We start from the raw sequence: 22923 nt of genomic DNA, 5'->3' as shown, positions 1-22923 counted from the left end.
TCGAGTGGGCATTGTGATTTGACGTATTTTTTCACAAGATTTTTGACTAAGTCGGTGGAGGTAGGTGTGAAGATTGTCCATGTTCAGTCTGCAGGTGTGAGGTTATCCGTTTTGTTTATGTCCAAGTAATGTTGTTCTTGGGGGGTGGAGAGACTTCTTTTGATGTTAGAGATTTTCTGTTCGAAGTAGTTGGCCAGTTCGTGGGCTGAGAGATGTTGTCTGTGTCTGCTGTCAGATCCTATGTTTTCAGCAGACCATTTACTAGCCCAACAAATTTTTTAATATTTAGTTGGTTACCCCCTATTTTGTATTCATAATACTTAACTTTGGTTTTCTTGATTTCAAATTTGTATTTTTGGATCATGTTGCTTCATTGTGCTTCGTTTTCATTGGATTTGTTGCAAATTCATTTCTTTACTACAACTACTACTTAACACTTCTAAAGCGCTACTAGGGTTACGCAGCGCTGTACAGTTTAAAAAGGAAGAACAGTCCCTGCTCAAAGGCGCATACAATCTAAAGCAGTGATGGCGAACCTATGGCACGCGTGCCGGAGAGGGCATGCAGAGCCCTCTCTGTTGGCACGCACGCCGGTCGTCGCCTCAGCTAGTTCCAGCCCTCCGTCGTCCCTCCCACCCACCCGGCACCAGGCCTTCCTCCCTCCCACCCGGCACCAGCCCGCCCGGCCTCCATCCCTCCCTCCAAGCACGAAATTTAAAAGTCTTCAATTGTCCGAGTTCAGGCGGCGTCAGCAGTAGCAGCGAAAAGCGTGCTGCTGGCTCGGCGCGCCTCCTTCCGCCTTCCGTCTCTCAAGCTCTGGTCCCGCCCTCATTTCTTGTTAGGGCGGGACCAGAGCTTGAGAGACGGAAGGCGGAAGGAGGCGCGCCGAGCCAGCAGCACACTTTTCACTGCTACTGCTGACGCCGCCTTAACTCCGACAAGGGAAGACTTTTTAATTTCGTGCTCGGAGGGAGGGATGGAGGCCAGGCGGGCTGGTGCCGGGTGGGAGGGAGGGAGGAAGGCCTGGTGCCGGGTGGGTGGGTGGGAGGGAGGGAGGCAGGCAGGCCTGGTGCTGGGTGGGAGGCCTGGTGCCTGGTGCTGGGTGGGAGGCCTGGTACCGGGTGGGTGGGAGGCCGGCCTGGTGCCTGCTGCTGGGTGGCCTGGTGCCGGGTGGGTGGCAGGCCTGCTGCTGGGTGGGAGGGAGGCAGGCCGGCCTGGTGCTGGGTGGGTGGGAGGCTGGCCTGGTGCTGGGTGGGAGTGCTGGGTGGGTGGGAGGCCTGGTGGTGGGAGGGAGGGAGGCCTGGTGCTGGGTGGGAGGCCTGCCGCTGGGAGGGAGGGTGGGCAGGGGGGAGAGGAGGGTAGATGGACATAGGTGGATGGAGGGGAGGGCAGGGAGGAGAAAAACTGCACATGGATGGAGGGCAAGAAATGAAGAAGAAAGGAGGAAAGTAAAGAAATAAATGGAAAGGAAGCCTAGAAATGGAGTTAAGAGGACCAATATGGATAGAAAAACAAAATCACCAGATAACAAAGGTAGAAAAAATCATTTTATTTTTATTTTAGTATTTGGAATACGTCCAATTTACATCTGCTGTCTTATTTTGCACTGGGTATACTGGAGCTATAACAGCTTACAGAAATGATTTATAATGAAAAAATCATGTTATTTTTTTCTCCTATACTAGTATAATATTTTCAATTATGTCTGTTTATATGCGCTATGGCTGGTGTAAGGGGTGTGGCCATCATAGTGGTGACCCTGCCCATAATGAGTTAAATTGCCCTGTTGGCACTTTGCGATAAATAATTAGATTTTGGGTTGCTGTTTGGGCACTCGGTCTCTGAAAGGTTTGCCATTACTGATCTAAAGGACAAAGTGTGCAGTCAATCAAATTGGGGCAATCTAGATTTCCTGAATAGAGGTATAATGGTTAGGTGCTGAAGGCGACATTGACGAGGTGGGCTTTGAGTAAGGATTTGAAGATGGGCAGGGAGGGGGCTCAGGAAGTTTATTCCAAGCATAGGGAGAGGTGAGGCAGAAAGGGCGGAGCCTGGAGTTGGCGGTGGTGGAAAAGGGTACTGAGAGGAGGGATTTGTCCTGTGAGCGGAGGTTTCGGGTAGGAGCGTAATGTAACCCATAAGGGGTTAATAAAATTAGTGTACCTGGGCTTCTGGTGTTGATGGGGTTGGAGTGGAATGTTGGGGCTGTGTCTGCCCGGGTTGTTTTTGGCGCGTCGGCGCGTTGGCGCTATAGCGAGGAGTCAGGATGGAGGGAAACTGGGAAAGACCCGATTGGCCATTCGTGAGCGTCTGACGTCGCGTCATGATGTCAGACACACGTTTTGAGACGCAGGGCCTCTGTTCTTAAAGGGAACCGGCTCTTTTAATTTTCAGAGCCGGTTCTGAAGAGAGGAGGAACAGCGCGGGACAGAGTGGAGGGGAAGTTTGGAGAAGTGCTCCGGTGCACTTCCCTGACGTTTTTATTTTTTTTTATTAGTTGAGTTGGTGGGCGAGTGACTGGGTGGCACGTGCATGGAAGAAGCCACGAGGACGGACGAAAACAGCTGATGCCACGAGCCGGTTGCTGACTCGTGCCGGAGCAGCAGGAGGCTCGTGCCAGAAGTAAAAGTGGAGATTTTCGGGTTTCAGAGGGAAAAAAAAAGGTACTAATATTTATATTCTTTTAAATAGCTGTGTATTTTTACATGCTTAAAAAGTGCTTAATATAAGGTTTAAAGGCTTTATTTACATTTTGGGAAGGTGTAGAGTTACTGGGGCTCGTGCTGAGAGCTCGAGCTCTGGGCAGAGTGTCATTAGGTTCTAAACGGGGTCTGTTGGCAGTTGGGAGGTGTGTTGAAAACTGAACAGACGTATGGTTTGGGTCCGTTCAGACTAAAAGAAAACCATTTAAAAAGAAATTTATGAGGTTTGCTGAGTTAATTGATGAGATTTGAAGTATGATTGCAGCATAGTAATTTATTGAAAAGCCACTCACGTTTTTAAAAGGCTTTATAAGTGTGTTTGACAGCTGCATGAGACAGTTTTAGTTTGGAATTTAAAATAATTTAACATGTTAAAGTACATTTAGTTTGGGCGTCTGATATTGCTTAAAGTACCAGACATTTGCCATCTCGATGACATTGAATTTTAGAAAGGCTGCTGTGAACTTTTGAAACAGTACTCCAGTGGATGGGATTCAATAGTGTATCTTGAGCCCTGCTGTTTTATAGGAAAAAAAAACTTACCGAGCCACATTGGTTACTGTAGTAGCAGGGAACTATTTCCTTCAGGGAAATTTTAAACCTCTGTATTAAATAATTCTAGTGCCTGCATTAAACACTGGGTTTAATAACCCGGGTGCCGGAACTAGTGGAAAAAATATCTTTATAAACAAAATAATAATTTGGTGGGAGGGAAGCATAGGGATCCATAATTATATGTTATTTTACTTGGAAAAGCTAGCTAGAGAAGTGCATAAGTTATTTTTAGATCCATTTATCTGAGGGACCTAACTAGATAGGACCTAGGGTTTTTCTTATTGGTTTTTTAAAAGGCTAGAGTAGTAGGTATTCCGGACCTGTTCCTGTTTCCCGAGATTGTTTGTGGAATGGTACCCAACGATACAAGAAAGATGAAGATTTAAACAAGAAAGCTTGAAGGCCAGCGAAGTTAAGACCAGCTAGGTTCAGACAGAAAGGGGAAAAGAAAAAGACTGAGAGAAATCTGCCGAGTAAATAAATAAAATAAATTAAATAACAAAACAAACACCAGTATCATACTTACCTGTTCAGTACTGAAACACCTGTAAAATTAAAAAAACCACAGAGCATCAAATTCTTTAAGCCTGAATATAATTTGAGACAGCAATGTGCACATTTTGCAGTATGTTATATTAAAAATTATTTGTCTTATGAACACAAATACGTATCTGATTACAACTGTTGGGAGCATCAATTCTTAGAGAGTTTAAAACCTGTAAAAAAAACCATGAGTTAATTAATTTAGTTGTGCAAATATATATATATATATATGTGCATCTGGAAATAAAAATAGCAAAATTTATTTGATTTTAAACTCATTTTAGTCATTTGTTTCTTAAATTGCTTATTTCCTTTGGTTAGATTACATTTTCCCCATCTATTTTAGAAATAGATGAGAGAGGCTAGTTTAATGTCTGTACTTCATCTCTGTCCGTTATACGAGGGTTTACCTGAGGTATCTTACAGGGTATGGTAGGGTAAACAATCATCCCCAGAGGTGAGGTCACAGTTACAGTAAGGGGAGATAAGGGTAGAGAGGTAATGAGGGGCTGCAGATTGAGTGCATTTGTAGGTTAGTAGGAGAAGCTTGAACTGTATGCGGTACCTGATCGGAAGCCAGTGAAGTGACTTGAGGAGAGGGGTGATATGAGCATATTGTTCCAGGCAGAAGATAAGACGTGCAGCAGAGTTCTGAATGGATTGAAGGGGGGATAGATGGCTAAGTGGGAGGCCAGTGAGGAGTAGGTTGCAGTAGTCAAGGCGAGAGGTAATGAGAGAGTGGACGAGAGTTCTTATGCATGTTTTTTTTCATTTGTGATAGTTCCTGGTTGAACCATGAGTGAGCTGTTCTCCTAGGGTAGTTTTCCTCTTCTCCAGTGCTATTTTGTCCAGTGTTGTACAACTCTCCTCGTCCAATTGATTCAGGAAGGTATTTATGCATTCATGTATCCCACTGTTATCCAAAAACAAGTTTCAGTTCAAAGTGGCTTACAGTTTACATTTGGGTGGAGTTACTTTAGTGTTTTACATTTGTGACATAGGGAGGTTGTCGATAATTTATGTGGTTAGTTGTAGAATAGTTTGAATAGGTAGGTTTTCATAGCTTTTCTGAACAGTATCACAGTCTGTGATACTTCTTATGGCTTTTAGTATTGAGTTGCACCATTTGGAACCCAGGTAGCTAAATCCTGCTGTGTATATGGTTTGGTAAGTTTTGTTTCTGCAGTTAGATAGGTGGAGAAGTAACTAACTTCTGGTGTCTCGGTTTGCGTTTCTTAGAGATAATTCGATGTGTTACATGTATTCTGATGCCATTCCAAATATTATCTTGAGTGTACTGGCTTTGAAGATTAGTCTTGCCTTGATTGGAAGGCAGTGTAGTTTCTCGAGTAGTGGAGTTGCTTTTTCATATTTTGACTTTTTGAATATTAGTTTCGCTTCTCTGTTTTGTAGTGATTTTAGTGTGCTTTCCTTGCACCCTGCGTATGCTGCATTGCAGTAGTCTAAGTGGGATAGTATTGTCGCTTGTATCATTATCCTAACTGATTGTCTGGGAAAGTAGTCTCTTATCCTTCTTAGTTTCTATAGTGTTCTGAAACATTTTGATGTTACCACTGATATTTGATTGTCCAGTGTTAGATATTTATCTAGGATGATTCCCAATATTTTTAGTTGTGTTTCTATTTGGTATGTGTGATTATTGATTGTAAATTTTTGGTGAGTTGTGAGGTTATGTAGGTTGGTTTACACCAGGAATTTAGTTTTGTCTCTGTTTAATTTGAGTTTGAATATTGCCCAATTTTCCATGAGGTCCAGGCCGGTTTTGACTTTGTCCATTATTTCAGTGATGCTGTTGTTAAGGTATGTAGATTGTGAAATCATCTGCATATATGAATGGGTTAAAGCCCATAGGTTCCAATTTTTTTCCAAGTGGTGCCATTTTACGTTGAACAGTATTGGTGATATTGGAGATCCCTGTGGTACTCCACATTCTGGGATCCAGGAAGCTGATAACTGATTGTACATCTTTACAATGTAAGATCTGGTTCTTAGGAAGCCATTGAACCATGCAACCACTGCCCCACATATTCTCATGTTGTCAAGTAGGGTCATAAGTGTTGTGTGGTCATCTAAATCGAACACACTCGCACTTGACATATTGAATCGTAGTATGTTCTGTTCTTGGCGTATTAGGTTTCTGGACTTCTTTATCAGGGTGGTTATGACCGTGTCACAGCTGTGGTCATGCCCCTGCATCCAGACTCACCTTTTTTCCAGTGATCTGGCTCTGTGGCTCCTCCAGACTGCCTTGTCCCTGCATTGATGCATCTGCTGTCTGGTGTTCCTGCTATCCAAGCCTCATTCCAAGTTGTGACATCATCAGCAAAGTCCTTTATAAAGCACCTTGGAACTCTCATTCCTTTGCCTTTGCAACAGGTCTGTTAACCTTGTCTTTGTGTTCCCTGTTTGGATCCAAGTCCTGTTTGGCTTTATTCCTATGCCTTGATTCCTGCCTGGCTTTGTTCCTGAGAGTCTTGTCCCTGAATGTCTTGTTTCTGAACCATGTTCCTGAAAGCCTTGCTTTTGTAAACCTTGAAGCTGTACTCCTGTGCAGTCTTGTTGCTGCTTACTGTGTTTCTGTGAGTCTTGTTCCTGAAAGCCTTGTTTCTGTGTGTCTTGTTTCTGAACCTTGTTCCTGAAAGCCTGACTGTATAGCCACTCCCTGATCTTGGTGTCTGTTACAGTTTGACTCTACCTCTAGCTCCTGCTTTTAGTCTAGCCCTAGCTCTTCTCTAGATTCTTGCTACAGTTAAACCCTGTTCCTGCTTTCTGCTATTGCCAAAGCTCTGTTCCTCCTTTCTGCTAAAACCAAAACCCTGTTTCTGCTTTCTAGTAAATCCAAGCTCTGTTCCTGCTAAACCAAGTCTGTTCCTGCCAAGTCAAGTGTGTTCCTGAATCCTGTTCCTGCCTAGCCAAGTCTGTTCCCGCCTAGCCGTCTGTTTCTGTTGCCAAGCCAAGGCTGTCTCTAAATCCTGTTCTTGCCTAACTAAGCCTGTTCCTTTTGCTAAGCCTTTCCTGTTGCCAAGCCAAGTCTGTTTCTGAATCCTGTTCCTGTTGCCAAGCCAAGTCTGTTCCTGATTCTGCCAAGCCATATCGTGTTCCTGCCTTGTGTATAGTCTTGCCTCTCTGTTTTGTCCAGTTGTGCCTAGCCTCATCTTGTCTTGTCCTGTCCGGATCCATTCCTTGCCTTGTCTTGCCCTTTTCTGGACCCAGTTTTAATCTAGTTCTGGGTCTTGCCTTGTCCTGTCTGGGTTCCAGTTCTAGCCCCTTTGCCTTGCTTTCTTTGCCTCATCTGGATCCGGTCCTTGTCTTGTCTATTGTACTTTACCTCTGCCTTGTTTTGTCTAGTCTCCTGGTTTATTCTAATCCTGCCTTCCCTAGTCCTGTCTTGTTCTGCCTCAGCTCTGGCTGCAGGCCCAGGGCTCACTATTCCTGAATCCATGACAGACCGTCTCTGTGCTGTGTTGTGGTCTGAAGCCTGAAGGTAGTTGTGTTGTGCTGGTTTAGCACATGGCTTTGGTTTGTTGTGCCAGAATTGGTTGGCGTCTATTTTTCTCGGTGTTGGGACAGACATTATGTGAGCGTGGGAACAGATATTGTGTGAGTGTGTTCGCTCCTGAGTTCCTTCGGTCTGGTCACAATATCGCTCGCCATCTGACTCGTCCTTGGGTGTCTCTGAGTCTGGTTTCCAAGATTAGCCTTCACCCTGCCTCCGTTCCTCCTAGTCGGTGAGTCTGCTTTCCAAGATTAGCCTTTGTCCTAGTCGGCGACCTTCTGGTCCAATGGGGAGTGAGGTAGCCCGCCTCTATGTGAGTCTGACCCGCCACGTGAGTCTGACCCAGTGGAGCGGTGGTGCCACCAGCAGATCTCTACCCGTTTTGTGACTTTGGTCAGAGCAGTTGTCCGCTGCTGGGTGTCCAGGCTGGTCAGGGAGACCAGGATAGAGAGGTGCTCATTTCGGAGCTTCCTGCTATGTGGCCATCTTGTTCAAGGTTTCACAGTTTAAGTTGTTTGAATATCAGGAAAGCAGAGAACATAATGGAACGTGAAGGCTGCTAAGTTCAAGACAAAAAGAAATCCACTAAAATGGTTCCAGGAGTCTCTGCATGACAAAATGCACATCAGGAAGTGATAAGGAACTTGTTGATTGTTATCTCCTGCTGCAGTGGGTCCATGAATGTGTTGCAGCAGGAGATAACATCGGGGAAGCCTTCTCTTGAAGATAATGGCTAGAATGGATTAAATGCTGCTTTGCGGCTCTAATTATGAGCACTGGTATATGTTAAGGATGAAAACAGCTGTGTTGGGAACAGCTTCAAGGCATGAGCTAAATCCTAAATCTCTTCCCTTCCCCTCTAAGGATTTAGCAGTGCCATATATGCTCAACTACAAGTTAAGGCAGTTTTAGAAATAAAAATAGACAAATGCTGTGACCCAAATATAAGTCAAGGCTACCCTCCAACCAGCCCTTCCTCCCCCCACACCTGGGCCAGCACCTCTTTCTTCCTCTCTTCCACCTCCAGGGTCCAGAATTGCTCCCTCCCCTTCCTCTGCTAGCCTGCATATTCAGCATCTCAATCATCACCCCTCTTGCAGTATACCTTTAAAAGTATGTTCTGTAGCGCTGCGGCAGTGCAGCAATCCTCCTAGGTGGCCTGCTCCAGAGCACTCAGATTCATCCCGCCCTGCTAAAACAGGAAGTTGAATCCAGTGGATCACAGGATCCAAGGCAGTATGGTGTTACTAGAGTAGGTCTCTTCAGACAAACCTGAACATGTTCTGAGTTGGGTCAGGGAAGAATGTTATGTCATGGAAGGGTCTGTTACATTTCCAATTAGACAACTTAAAACTGAATGCTGTTGGTATGGGCCCTAAATAGTCTGGGTTAAAAGGAGTGGAAGGCAATAAAGGGCAATGGTAATAGTTCACGCTGAACATAGGGTTGTTACCAGTGGTATGCTACAGGGATCAATTCATAATCTGGTTATTTTTAAAGTTTTTGGAGTGATATATTTGGATTTAGTTCATACCATTTTCGGTAATAGTTCAAGGTGAATTACCTTCAGAAACAATAGGTATTTCCCTATCCTAGAGGGCTTACAATCTTAAGTTTGTACCTGAGGGTTAAGTGATTTGCCCAGTATCACAAACAGCTATTTGAACTGGGCTTTGCTGGTTGTCGGCGTGGTGCTCTAACCACAATGCTATTCTTCTACTCCATTTCCGAAGGGCTGTTGATGAAATGTTTGTTTCTTGCTGGATGTCAAAATCTGCAACAAAGGGGTAAGGATCTAGTGAAGCTTGTAGAATGCTTTCATGTGGCAGCCAAGGTCTAAATGCTAAATGCAGGGCCGTGCATTTGGGCTGCATAACCCTAAGGGAGTGGGTGAAGTGCTTTTGTGTATGAAGGACTGGGGCTGATTAAAACAGATAGCCTTTTCTACCTGTTTGGCTACTTTAATGCAATGGCAAAAGCCAGAAGAATACTTTGGATGCATAGGGAGATGACTGTCCAGTAGAAAATGGTGACTGTGCCTCTATTTAAGGCTCTGGTGAGACTTCATTTGTCATAGTGTTCAGTTCTGGAGAGACCATTCCTTCAAAAGGACATAAACATGATGAATTCAATCTAGAGGGCAGCTACTAAAATGATATAGGGTCTGTGGTCTTCATCATAAAACATATAAGGACAAATTAAGGACAGACTTAATCTAGGTATGGAAGATGAGATACATTGAAATACCTGTGTGGTATTAATGCACAGGAGGCTGGCCTCTTAAGTAAAAGGAAAATCTTAAATGTGTGGTCATAGGATGAAGATGAAAAAGTTTAGACGGGAATAATCTAAGGAAATATTTCTTCTCTGATAGGATGATAGATGTTAGGGAGGGCCTCTCATCAGACATAGTGGAACTACAGTGGTGGAAATAAGTATTTGATCCCTTGCTGATTTTGTAAGTTTGCCCACTGACAAAGACATGAGCAGCCCATAATTGAAGGGTAGGTTATTGGTAACAGTGAGAGATAGCACATCACAAATTAAATCCGGAAAATCACATTGTGGAAAGTATATGAATTTATTTGCATTCTGCAGAGGGAAATAAGTATTTGATCCCCCACCAACCAGTAAGAGATCTGGCCCCTACAGACCAGGTAGATGCTCCAAATCAACTCGTTACCTGCATGACAGACAGCTGTCGGCAATGGTCACCTGTATGAAAGACACCTGTCCACAGACTCAGTGAATCAGTCAGACTCTAACCTCTACAAAATGGCCAAGAGCAAGGAGCTGTCTAAGGATGTCAGGGACAAGATCATACACCTGCACAAGGCTGGAATGGGCTACAAAACCATCAGTAAGACGCTGGGCGAGAAGGAGACAACTGTTGGTGCCATAGTAAGAAAATGGAAGAAGTACAAAATGACTGTCAATCGACAAAGATCTGGGGCTCCACGCAAAATCTCACCTCGTGGGGTATCCTTGATCATGAGGAAGGTTAGAAATCAGCCTACAACTACAAGGGGGGAACTTGTCAATGATCTCAAGGCAGCTGGGACCACTGTCACCACGAAAACCATTGGTAACACATTACGACATAACGGATTGCAATCCTGCAGTGCCCGCAAGGTCCCCCTGCTCCGGAAGGCACATGTGACGGCCCGTCTGAAGTTTGCCAGTGAACACCTGGATGATGCCGAGAGTGATTGGGAGAAGGTGCTGTGGTCAGATGAGACAAAAATTGAGCTCTTTGGAATGAACTCAACTCGCCGTGTTTGGAGGAAGAGAAATGCTGCCTATGACCCAAAGAACACCGTCCCCACTGTCAAGCATGGAGGTGGAAATGTTATGTTTTGGGGGTGTTTCTCTGCTAAGGGCACAGGACTACTTCACCGCATCAATGGGAGAATGGATGGGGCCATGTACCGTACAATTCTGAGTGACAACCTCCTTCCCTCCGCCAGGGCCTTAAAAATGGGTCGTGGCTGGGTCTTCCAGCACGACAATGACCCAAAACATACAGCCAAGGCAACAAAGGAGTGGCTCAGGAAGAAGCACATTAGGGTCATGGAGTGGCCTAGCCAGTCACCAGACCTTAATCCCATTGAAAACTTATGGAGGGAGCTGAAGCTGCGAGTTGCCAAGCGACAGCCCAGAACTCTTAATGATTTAGAGATGATCTGCAAAGAGGAGTGGACCAAAATTCCTCCTGACATGTGTGCAAACCTCATCATCAACTACAGAAGACGTCTGACCGCTGTGCTTGCCAACAAGGGTTTTGCCACCAAGTATTAGGTCTTGTTTGCCAGAGGGATTAAATACTTATTTCCCTCTGCAGAATGCAAATAAATTCATATACTTTCCACAATGTGATTTTCCGGATTTAATTTGTGATGTGCTATCTCTCACTGTTACCAATAACCTACCCTTCAATTATGGGCTGCTCATGTCTTTGTCAGTGGGCAAACTTACAAAATCAGCAAGGGATCAAATACTTATTTCCACCACTGTATATCTGCATTCAAGAATGCATGAGACAATCACAGAACATCTGAGGGAGAGAGAGAGGGTTTATAGAGCTTAGTAGTTGGTATGGATCGGCAGCTTGGATAGGCTGCATGGCTACCTGAGGTATGTTTGTTATGAATTGACTACTAATTGGGTGTGATAGAACTGTGAACGTTTTATGTAATTGTTGTTCTTAAATTTATGTAATTGTAGTTCTTAAATGTATGCAGGAGGATATGGTGATTGTGGAGAGGCATACATTGTTGTGATTGAACTTTATTTTTACATTTAAATTCTAATATTATGTTTGAAAGCTGAAATTAGTGCTGTATTAAATTTGTCAGCTTTTCCAAAGGAAATAAGTACATTTTACAGTGCCTCAGGAATTTGTACTGGGACCAGGGGTTTAACTTGGAAAAGGGAGCAACCAGAAAAATGTTCATATTTGAAAACAAATACTCAAAGTAATTAAAACTTCAGAGGAATGGCTCAATCCTTGGGGAACCAGACAGTGTTAGCTGGTAAAACCATAACTAACAGAACATGGGTAAAAAGACTTGAGTAGAAAAATGGAGGAAGGGTGCTTTTTGCTTTTGTTTATATATAAAAGCATTTATTATCTACGCAAAATGTAGAGGATCAAAAATGAGAACAAATAGATGAGTGACATTCTGCAGGCAGTCAAGTTAACATCTGATTTATTTATTTATTTATTTATTTATTTATTGCATTTGTATCCCACATTTTCCCACCTTTTTGCAGGCTCAATGTGGCTTACATTATGCCGTAATGGCAAGCACCATTACCGAAAGGAGAGGTACAGGATATTATTGCATTTAAATTAGCGAGATATGAAATCAATTAGAAATAAAAAGATATATAAATCATTTCAGGTGTAAGAGAAGTAAGGTAATATGCAACATTCAAAAAAGAAAATTTTGATTATAGTGAACAATTAGTAAGAGATCACAGATAACTTGTTCAGGTAAAAAGTTTTAGTGTCAGGTCAATTATGAAGGATCTTTGTGATAAGTCTTTGTGATAGTTCAGAGAGATGCTTTTGTACAGTGGGAAGCGATGAGGGTAAGAATGATCAGAGCTAGACCAATGTACAAAGACAAGACTGTATTTCTAAATCTCTCAGATTGGTTGTGGCAGTCTTGAAAACCTAGCTGGTGTGATGTCCCTTCAGGAGAATTGTCAAACATTGATCTAGATTCTGTCAAGAGCAATGATGCTCTTTATGATTTTAAAACTTTCAGTTTACATTTTTATGATTTTAAAACTTTCAGTTTACATTTTTCTATTTCCTTGTTTACAGGTGAACAAGTAGCCCTCTATCGAACTCAGGATGGTCAAGTATATGTTGTTGATGCATATTGTCCTCATCTTGGTGCCAGTCTTACTGTTGGTGGCCAGGTGGTAGGTAACTGCATTGAGTGCCCATTTCATGGTTGGCAGTTCAGTGGAGAGGATGGAAAATGTACTAAAATCCCATATGCTGAAAAAGGTAAACTTTGCCTTTTAATTTGTGTAAATGTCTACTCTGTCCTTCAAAAGTGTGTTACGTTTATAAATAAACAATGGTGATGGATGTATTATGGGATTTGTACAAGGATACAAGATTTTTGGCTGTTACGTATGAATTATTAATTACTCAAAAATCTTCCTAGAAGTGATGAGCAAACATGAAGATAAAAATCAAAATAAACATAACAATAACAATAACACATGGAGGAAAAGACCTAAACTAACCCCAGTGCTACAGTGAGCTTATCACTGACATCTTCATAGCACTCAACAGGTTGTTGTCATCATTGGTCAAAAACCTCCACAAAATGTTTATTGCTGCATTTTATAGGTTTCTTATTTCTTTTCTCTTTTTTTCTTTTTACGTTTTATCTTCTTTAGTGCAAAAACTCATCACATTACAATCCAAATTACACAAACGCCAACAAGAGTAAATCTGTGTACATATAGCACTTAGCTTCTTATTTGATCCGGCTGCTCAACTCCCGATCCCGTAATTCCCGATGGGGACCCGTTTCGCCCTTCAGGCTTTTTCAAGGGAGATCTGGGAAATCATCAAGGCATTATGTCTTCTTTGTCAGAACATTTTAGCAGCATAAAATGTTCTGACAAAGAAGACAAAACGCCTTGATTTCCTGGATCTCCCTTGAAAAAGCCTGGAGGGCGAAATGGGTCCCTGTCTGGAGTTACGGGACTGGGAGTTGGGCAGCCGGATCAAATAAGAAGCTAAGTGTTATATGTAGATAGATTTACTCTTGTTGGCGTTTGAGTAATTTGGATTGTAGTACAATGAGTTTTTGCACTAAAGAAGATAAAAAGAAAAAAGAAATAAAAATATAAAACGCAACAATACACATTTTGTGGAGGTTTTTGGCCAATGATGACACAATAACCTGTCGAGTGTTATGAAGATGTCAGTAATAAGTTCACTGTAACACCGGGGTTATTTAAGGTTTTTGCCTCCATGTGTTATTGCTATGCTTATTTTGATTTTTGTCTTCATTTTTGCTCATCACTTCTAGGAAGATCTTGAGTAATTAATAATTTATATTCTATAGTATTTTGTTGAAAGGAATTTGAATCGTCTCTGGATTAGTTTGCTTCATTTTAAGTACTTATGAGCAGCTGTCTCAGTTAAGCTTAACTCAGGCCATATGTAACAGCCAAAACGTGTAGATTGGCAACGTGCTAGTCCATGTTGGACTTTGAGGGTTGGAGCCTTCTGCTAATTGAGAAGTGCTTACAATTATGGACGCTGATGAAATAAATATATAGGTCTTTAGAGGTTTTTATGTCTATGAATGGTAAGTACCAAAGACATGTTTATAGCTGAGTTTTCTGAGGCTTTTCCTCCTAAAATTAAGTTATTTTAGAGTGAAGGATTTTTTTTTGTTGTTTTATGGGGGATTACCTTTTAATGACTAAACAGTAGTTTACAGATTTAACCCTGAGGAATGGATAAAGAAGTACTAACTTCTAGATGGGTACATATATATATATATTTTTTTTAGAGAAGCCTAATACCACTCACTCAGCATCTGGACTAAGACTAGTTTCATATACCTTATTCAACTTTACATATAATTTGCTTTCTATTTAGTACACATCTATATATTCTAACAAATTTGTTTTATTTATCTTGTCAGTGACTGTCACAATTGCACTTTAGTTGCTTTATCAAGTTTAATCAATATTTGTTATACCGCCCATTGGAGACCATCTGAGTGGTGTGTACAATCATTTAGTTTGTTAGAATTTAAGGAAAAGGGTACAGCAGAGGGCAGAAACTCAATTTTATGATAGGATAGGCAAAAGAAAAAATGCACTGGTTGTCCATCACAGACCCACAGTTATCCCGGTGGATCCCGCGTGCCAAATGGAAAGGTGAGACAAATTCTTAAGCAGAAAGAAATCTAGAGAAAAAATATATTGAAAAAGAAGTTCTCAGGCCTGTCTTAAACTTTGGAAGAGAGGTTTCAGGCGTAATTGAACAGGAAGAGCATTCCACAGAGACCAGTAACAGACAAATCAGACAAAAGATTACAAATTAATACTGTCAAGTACTGCGCATTATGTAAATAGGAACAAACATAGTTTGAAATGTCTATATGTGAATGCCAGAAGCCTAAGAAATAAGATGGGAGAGTTAGAATATATTGCACTAAATGAAAAATTAGATATAATAGGCATCTCTGAGACCTGATAGAAGCAGGATAACCATTGGGACACTGTCATACCGGGTACAAATTATATCGTAGTGATAGGGTGGATCGAATTGGTGGAGGGGTAGCATTGTATGTTAAGGAGGTCCTTGAATCAAATAGATTGAAAATTCTGCAGGAAACAAAACACATCTTGGAATTCCTGTGGATTAAAATTCCATGTGTAAAGGGGAAAAGGATAGTGATAGGAGTGTACTACCGTCTGCCTGTCCAGGATGAAGAGACAGATGTAGAAATGTTTTCAGAAATTAGGGAGGCTAACAAACTGGGCAACATGATAATAATGGGTGATTTCAATTACCCTGATATTGACTGGGTACATGTAACAGGGCATTCTAGGGAGGTAAAATTCCATGACGAAATCAAGGATTGCTTTATGGAGCAGCTGGCACAGGAGCCAACAAGAGAAGGGAAAATTCTAGACCTAGTCCTTATTGGAGCGGATGATCTGGTGCGGGAGGTAATGGTGATGGGGCCGCTTGATAACAGTGATCATAATATGATCAGATTTGATATTAGCTTTGGAGTAAGTATAATCAGGAAATCCAATACATTAGCATTTAACTTTAAAAAAGGAGACTATGATAAAATGAGAAGAACAGTGAAAAGAAACTTGGAGGAACAGCTGCGAGGGTCAAAAATTTACATCAGGATGCTGTTCAAAAATACCATACTGGAAGCCCAGGCCAAATATACTCCGCATATTAAAAAAGGAGGAAGGAAGACCAAACGACAGCCAGCATGGTTAAAAAGTGAGGTGAAGGAAGCTATTAGAGCTAAAAGAAAATTCTTCAGAAAAATGGAAGAAGGAACCGACTGAAAATAATAAGAAACAGTATAAGGAATGTCAAGTCAAATGCAAAGTGCTGATAAGGAAGGCACATATATAATAAAACAATGCTGTAGAAAATACTTTGAATTCAAAATACACCTACTTGATGACCTCGAAGGTGACTTGTTGCACATGAGTGCCTCAGCTCATGATTCACCTTAATCTTCATTGGTCTGAAATTTACTTTTTTGCTTAATTTTTTTTTACAACACTTTAGACTTGTTTTATTAATGTCCTTTTGTCTTTGGGGGAGAAAGGATCATCCCCCTACTGCAGCTCTGGGCCAGTCACCATCGCCCCAAGTACAAAATAAGTACCTGTAATCCGCTTTGATTGTAACCAAATAAAGGCAATATATCAAGTCCCATTCCCTTTCCCTTTTAACATTTTTCATCCATTATGCAAGAGAAGTATGCTGTTAAATCTGCTAAAATATGTCGTTCAACATCCCATGGATCACACAGCTGATGTGGGCCATGTTTCGCATACACTGCTTCTAGGGCTGGTCCATCACTGTGATAATGGCATTCTTTGGCATTCCATCTCTGTTAAAAAGGAAAAAAGTTAATTTTGGATTGATGAAGATTAAAGTGAATGAGCTGAGGTACTCACGTGCAATGAGTCACCATTGAGGTCATTGAGTTAGGTATGTTTTGAATTGTAAGTATTTTCTACAGCGTTGAGCTTTATTATATATTTTATATTGTGTTGGAATGTTGTGCTTTGGGAACTTAAAGATTGGGGTTTAAAGGAGGAATTGTAGGTTAGTGATAGGGAAAATATAAAAAAGAAAACTTTATCAACTAATCTCCATAGTCTTTTCCTCTTAGTTTTAAAACTTGAACTTTGTACCACAGCATTAACAGATAGCCCCTAGCAGGCACTGCAGGATCTAGTTTAGTATTAAGGGGGAATAAAAAGAGAGAACGATAGAGAGAAAAGCAAGCATTGTTAACTGGTTGCCATAGTATGCAACCCTTTCCCCATAGTTTTAAACTGAAATTTTCTCTAGAAATAGGCATTTGTCAGACCTGTGAGTTCTTGTACCAAGTAGAGTGCTGCCGAGCCCGGTACTCGGACAAAGTTCTGCTTGGTGGCTGGACAACCCCGGGTTTCACCTGCGCTGACCACCGTTCCCCAGAGGTTGAGCCCCTAGGTGCGGGCGGCCTGCAGGGCTTACAAGATGGAGCAGGAAGCGGGATGATGAATGTGACGGTCAGACAGGCAACAGGCAAGAGAGTGATCCAGGTACAGGCAGAGTCAGTAGGCAGGCAGCAGGTCAAAAGAGTAATCCAGGTACAGGCAGAGTCAGTAGGCAGGCAGCAGACACAAGAGTAATCCAGGTACAGGCAGAGTCAGTAGGCAGGCAGCAGACACGAGAGTAATCCAGGTACAGGCAAGGTCAGGAGGCAGGCAGCAGACACAAGAGTAATCCAGGTACAGGCCAGGCAGAGTCAGTAGGCAGGCAGCAGACACGAGAGTAATCCAGGTACAGGCAGAGTCAGCAACGAAGAACAAAGTAGAGGAGAAGCACACTACTGAGCAAGTAACACCTACCAAAGTAGAAGCCAAAGCAAGGAGTCTAGGGAGAACTCAGTTGATAAAGTGCTGCTGTCTGACATCAGCAGGGAGAAGGGGCACAGCCATAGGACAAGAGCAGGGGAAGGAGGAACCGGAAGACCAATAGGAGAGAAGTAAGGGAAGCCAGGCAGAGGAAGCGCAGACCCAGGTGGGTAGAAGCAAAGCAGTCAAGGAGCCTGGAAGCCAGGCAGAGAGAGATAGCAGAGCCAGGTGCATGGGAGCAAAGCAATCAAGGAGCCTGCAGCCAGAGAAGAACTACACACACATGGCTCAGGGCTGTGCCAGTCAAGTGTGCGTGTCGACGGGACCCTGCGCAGCCCGAGGACATGACAGCATTTCCCCCATAGTTTTAAACTGAAACCTTTTCTAGAGGTAGAAACTTAACAGTCAAAAACTCTTGTTCTAAAAGACAGTTATTTTCTGTTCTTTGGTTGCTGGAGAGGTAGCACGTACAGTGACCTCTATTAGGTGTTAATACAGGTGTGGGGAAGTAGAATATTTGCATAGGTTGCTGAGTTAGCTTGAAAGAGCCAGTTTAAAAAAGGCCCCTTAGATTCAAAACTATATAAGGAGGAAAGGTCCCACTGAATTCTCTTTCTGAGAAGTTCTGAGAGAAGAGGACATTCTCTGGTAAGTGAACACTATTATGCTTTGTGCTTTGGGAACTTAAAGATTGGGGTTTAAAGGAGGAATTGTAGGTTAGTGATAGGCAGAATAAAAATATAAAAAAGCAAATTTTATCAACTAATCTCCATAGTCTTTTCCCCTTAGTTTTAAAACTTGAACTTTGTACTGCAGGATCTAGTTTAGTCTTCCCACCCACCCTCCCTAACACCCGCCCACCCAAAGGACAACTCTTCATTTATCATCAGTTATTGTAATTAGGACAACAAGCAGGGAGTGCTCTTACAGAGTTTTAAATACATTTCATTAGGCTAATATCCTTAATACTTTAGCAAGTTTTAAATGATTGAAAAACTCAAAAATACTAAGATGGAGTCAGCAGTCCAGCAGCGAGACGGGTGCTATCCAGTCTTTTGCATTGAGAGTCATTTGTATGATTATCTCCCAGTTGGTGAGCGGTTATATGTGTGTGCCCAATGCAAAGAGCTCCTAGCTCTAAGAGAACGTGTCTGTTCTCTTGAGGCTAGAGTAGCAGACTTGGTGGAGCTGAGGGAGACCTACAGGGATGTTGTAGAGATGTCCCACCTCCAGTCTGGTAGCCCTTGTGCTACCTTGGAGGAAGGAGGTCTCCTAGAAGGAGAGCATTACCCTGGTGATACAAAAAGTACTCCTGAAGCCAGGACCAGCACACCAGGGAATGCAATATCCTCTCGCACCGAGTATGTGTCTCCAAGACTTTCCTGCCTGGTGCGAAGGTGGCGTCACCTAGATAGGATTTTAGATAGTGCTGGGGAGGAGCCGGCTGTCTTGGTACATTTGGGTACCAATGACATAGGAAAATGTGGGAGAGAGGTTCTGGAAGCCAAATTTAGATTCTTAGGTAGAAAGTTCAAATCCAGAACCTCTAGGGTGAAACGCTACCCGTTCCACATGCAGGGCCCAAGAGACAAGCAGAGCTCCGGAGTCTCAATGCGTGGATGAGACGATGGTGCAGGGAGGAGGGTTTTAGATTTGTTAGGAACTGGGCAACATTCTGGGGAAGGGGGAGCCTATTCCGAAAGGACGTCAGACTCCGAACTGGATTCAACAGCTATACAGCACGGGCCGGCCACGGAGGACAAAGAACTTTACAGACCTCGGGTCGGCTGGCAGGGGTTGGGGTCCCCCGCCAGCTGAAGACATATTTTTAAAGGCAGCGGCACTGGCAGTTGGAAGCGAACCTCGGCTGGCGGGGTTTGGGGTCCGTCGCCAGTAAAGGTAAGCAGCGGGGTAGGGTTGGCAGCGGGGGGTGGTGGAGAGAGTCGTTGGTGGCAGGAGGGGGTCTGGCAATGGCGGGGGGGTGCGGTGGCAGCGGGGGCGTCTGGCAATGGCGGGTGGGGGGGCTAAAATGTGCCCCCTCCCTCTGGCTCTGGCCCCCCCTACCGCCGGTCTCCAGATACGCCCCTGAGTGGGACACTGTCATACCAAGGTACAAATTATATCATAGTGTTAGGGTGGATCAAATTGGTGGAGGGGTAGCATTTTATATTAAGGTGAGCCTTGACTCAAATAGTTTGAAAATTCTGCAGGAAACAAAACACATCTTGGAATCCCTATGGATTGAAATTCCATGTGTAAAGGGGAAAAGGATAGTTTTAGGAGTGCACTACTGTCCACCTGACCAGGAAGAACAGACGGATACAGAAATGGAAATTAGGGACGCAAACAAACCAGGCAACACAATAATAATGACTGGTTAAATGTAACATCAGGGCATTCTAGGGAGATAAAATTCCTTGACAAAATCAAGGACTGCTTTATGGAGCAGCTAATATAGGAGCCGATGAGAGAAGGAAAAATTCTAGACCTAGTCCTTATTGGAGCGCATGATTTGATGCAGGTGCTGGTGCCGCTTGATAACAGTCATCATAATATGATCGGATTTGATATTAGCTTTGAAGTAAGTATACATAGGAAATCAAATACGTTAGCGTTTAACTTTCAAAAAGGAGAGTATGATAAAATGAGAAAAACGGTGAAAAAAAACTTAGAGGAGCAGCTGCACGGGCGTGGATGCTGTTCGAAAACACCAACCTTGAAGCCCAGGCCAAATATATTCTGCGTATAAAAAAGGAGGATGGAAGACCAAACGACAGCCGGCATGGTTAAAAAGTGAGGTGAAGGAAGCTATTACAGCTAAAAGAAAATCTTTCAGAAAATGTAAGAAGGAACCGACTAAAAATAATAAGAAACAGCATAATTAATGTCAAGTCTAATTAAAAGCGCTGATAAGGAAGGCAAAGGGGGACTTTGAAAAAAAGATTGCGTTGGAGGCAAAAACACATAGTAACATTTTGTTTTAGGTACTGTATATTAAAAGCAGGAAGCCAGCAAAATAATCGGTTGGACTGCTAGATGACCGAGAAGTAAAAGGGACGATCAGGGAAGACAAAGCCATAGCGGAGAGATTAAATGAATTCTTTGCTTCGTTCTTCACTGAGGAAAATTTAGGAGAGATACCGGTGCCAGAAATGGTATTCGAAGCTGACGAGACAGAGAAACTGAATGAAATCTCTATAAACCTGGAGGATGTAATGGGGCAGTTCTACAAATTAAAGAGTAGCAAATCTCCTGGACCGGATGGTATCCATTCCAAAGTACTGATAGAACTGAAAAATGAACTTGCGGAGCTATTGTTAGTATTATGTAATTTATCCTTAAAATCAAGCGTAGTACCGGAAGATTGGAGGGTGGCCAATGTAACGCTGATTTTTAAAAAAGGTTCCAGAGGAGATTCGGGAAATTATAGACCGGTGAGCCTGACGTTGGTGCAGGGCAAAATGGTAGAGACTATTATATAGAACAAAATTACAGAGCATATTCAAAAGCATGGATTAATGAGACAAAGCCAACATGGATTTAGTGAAGGGAAATCGTGCCTCACCAAGTGGCCTAGTGGTTAGTGCAGTGGACTTTGATCCTGGGGAACTGAGTTCGATTCCCACTGCAGCTCCTTGTGACTCTGGGCAAGTCACTTAACCCTCCATTGCCCCTTGTACAAAATAAGTACCTGAAAATATGTAAACCGCTTTGAATGTAGTTACAAAAAACTCAGAAAGGTGGTATATCAAGTCCCATTTCCCCCTTTCCCATTAAATTTCTTTGAAGAGGTGAACAAACATGGATAAAGGTGAGTCAAAAGGCATTTGACGAAGTACCTCATGAAAGACTCCAGAGGAAATTGAAGAGTCATGGAACAGGATGTACTGTCCTATTGTGGATTAAAAACTGGCTAAAAGATAGAAAACAGAGAGTAGGGTTAAATGTTCAGTATTCTCAATGGAGAAGGGTGGTTAGTGGGGTTCCCCAGGGGTCTGTACTGGGACCGCTGCTTTTTAACATATTTATAAATGACCTAGAGATGGGAGTAACTAGTGAGGTAATTAAATTTGCTGATGACACAAAGTTATTCAAAGTTGTTAAATCGCGGGAAGATTGTGAAAAATTACAAGAGGAACTTACGAGAGTGGGAGACTGGGCATCTGAATGGCAGATGATGTTTAATGTGAGCAAGTACAAAGTGATGCATGTGGGAAAGAGGAACCCGAATTATAGCTACGTCATGCAAGGTTCCATGTTAGGAGTCACTGACTAAGAAAGGGATCTAGGCAGTGGTGTGCTGGTAAATTTTTTACAACAGGCTCTCTCCCCGGTCCACCTCTGCGCCCCCCCCCCCCCCCCCCCGTCTACCTCTGCGCCCCCCCCCCCCCCCCCCCCCCCAAATTGCAGAGCTGACTATACCCAGGGAGAGAGCCGGGTGGAGGGGTCATGCATTACTCTCTCTGGGAATTTTGTTTTATTTTTAAATGCTTCCAGGTTCCAATCTAATTCAAATTTAATGTGGGATAAAATGCCATAAATAAGTAAATAAATAGAAACTCTGAACATTGAGAACCTGATTCCTATAACATGATGTCTGTTTTAGAAGCTCATTACCAGGAGAAAAAAAATCTCTGCAGGGTTAAATGTCATAACTAACTAAATAGATAGATAGATAGATAGATAGATAGATAGATAGATAGATAGATACTCTGAATGCTGAGCACCTGATCCTTATAATGACATCTGTTTTAATGGCCCTTTACCAGGAGAAAAAAGATCTCTGCACAAATATAATACATGCTACGGTGTCCCTATAACCAGCCCCTCTAAATGACACACTCAATATGATTGATAACAAATTACTACTCTACCTATGAAAAGTTATTCCATTACTATACTTCCTCTGACCTCTGTATACATCTGTATGCTGCCAAAGCTGGCATGTTTGAATATATAAGAGAGATTGAATTAAAATGCTACCAACAATAAAGAATGACAACCTAGATGCAGCAGCTCATAAGTTTGCTTGATTTTGTTTTCAGTTTAACGGTGCAGGAAGGGGAAACAGACTAACTTAAATAGCTTCAACTTTTTTTTTTAACTTCATGCTGTCCTCATTCAAACCCAGCATCATCTCCCTCCTGCTCCTCCTCTGCCTACCTCTCTCTCAGCTTCCATTCCCTCTGGCCATTGTTCAAACATTACTTGTTCCAGCAGCTGTAACACGAGACGCTGCCTGATCCACCCCCAGCCTGTCTCTGCCCAGTGAATGTACAGCCCCGCTGATGCAACTTGCTGTGGGTGGGATCTAGCAGAGAAAAGGCTCCGGGTTGGTCAGGCAGTGGTGAGGAGGGGATGATGATCCTAAAGGACGACATGACCAGGTATGCTGGGAACCTATGGGAGGGTGGGGGCTTGGGGAGGAGGGAGAGAGGAGGAGAAAAA

The 22923-nt window shown here is 42.8% G+C and overlaps 1 protein-coding gene across 1 annotated transcript in view; it reads left to right on the top strand.

Annotated features, from left to right (window-relative positions):
• The window catches only part of LOC115472163 (cholesterol 7-desaturase-like), a 173626-nt gene that overhangs the window by 45160 nt on the left and 105543 nt on the right, over window positions 1-22923 (top strand). Inside the window, exon 2 of the mRNA XM_030206313.1 lies at window positions 12650-12838. Coding sequence (XP_030062173.1) covers window positions 12650-12838 — 189 coding nt within the window. The remainder of the gene's footprint in view (window positions 1-12649; window positions 12839-22923) is intronic.

The sequence above is a fragment of the Microcaecilia unicolor genome, chromosome 6 (genome assembly GCF_901765095.1).
Source record: "Microcaecilia unicolor chromosome 6, aMicUni1.1, whole genome shotgun sequence".
Classification (NCBI taxonomy): domain Eukaryota; kingdom Metazoa; phylum Chordata; class Amphibia; order Gymnophiona; family Siphonopidae; genus Microcaecilia; species Microcaecilia unicolor.
This window is presented reverse-complemented; position numbering and strand designations above follow the sequence as displayed.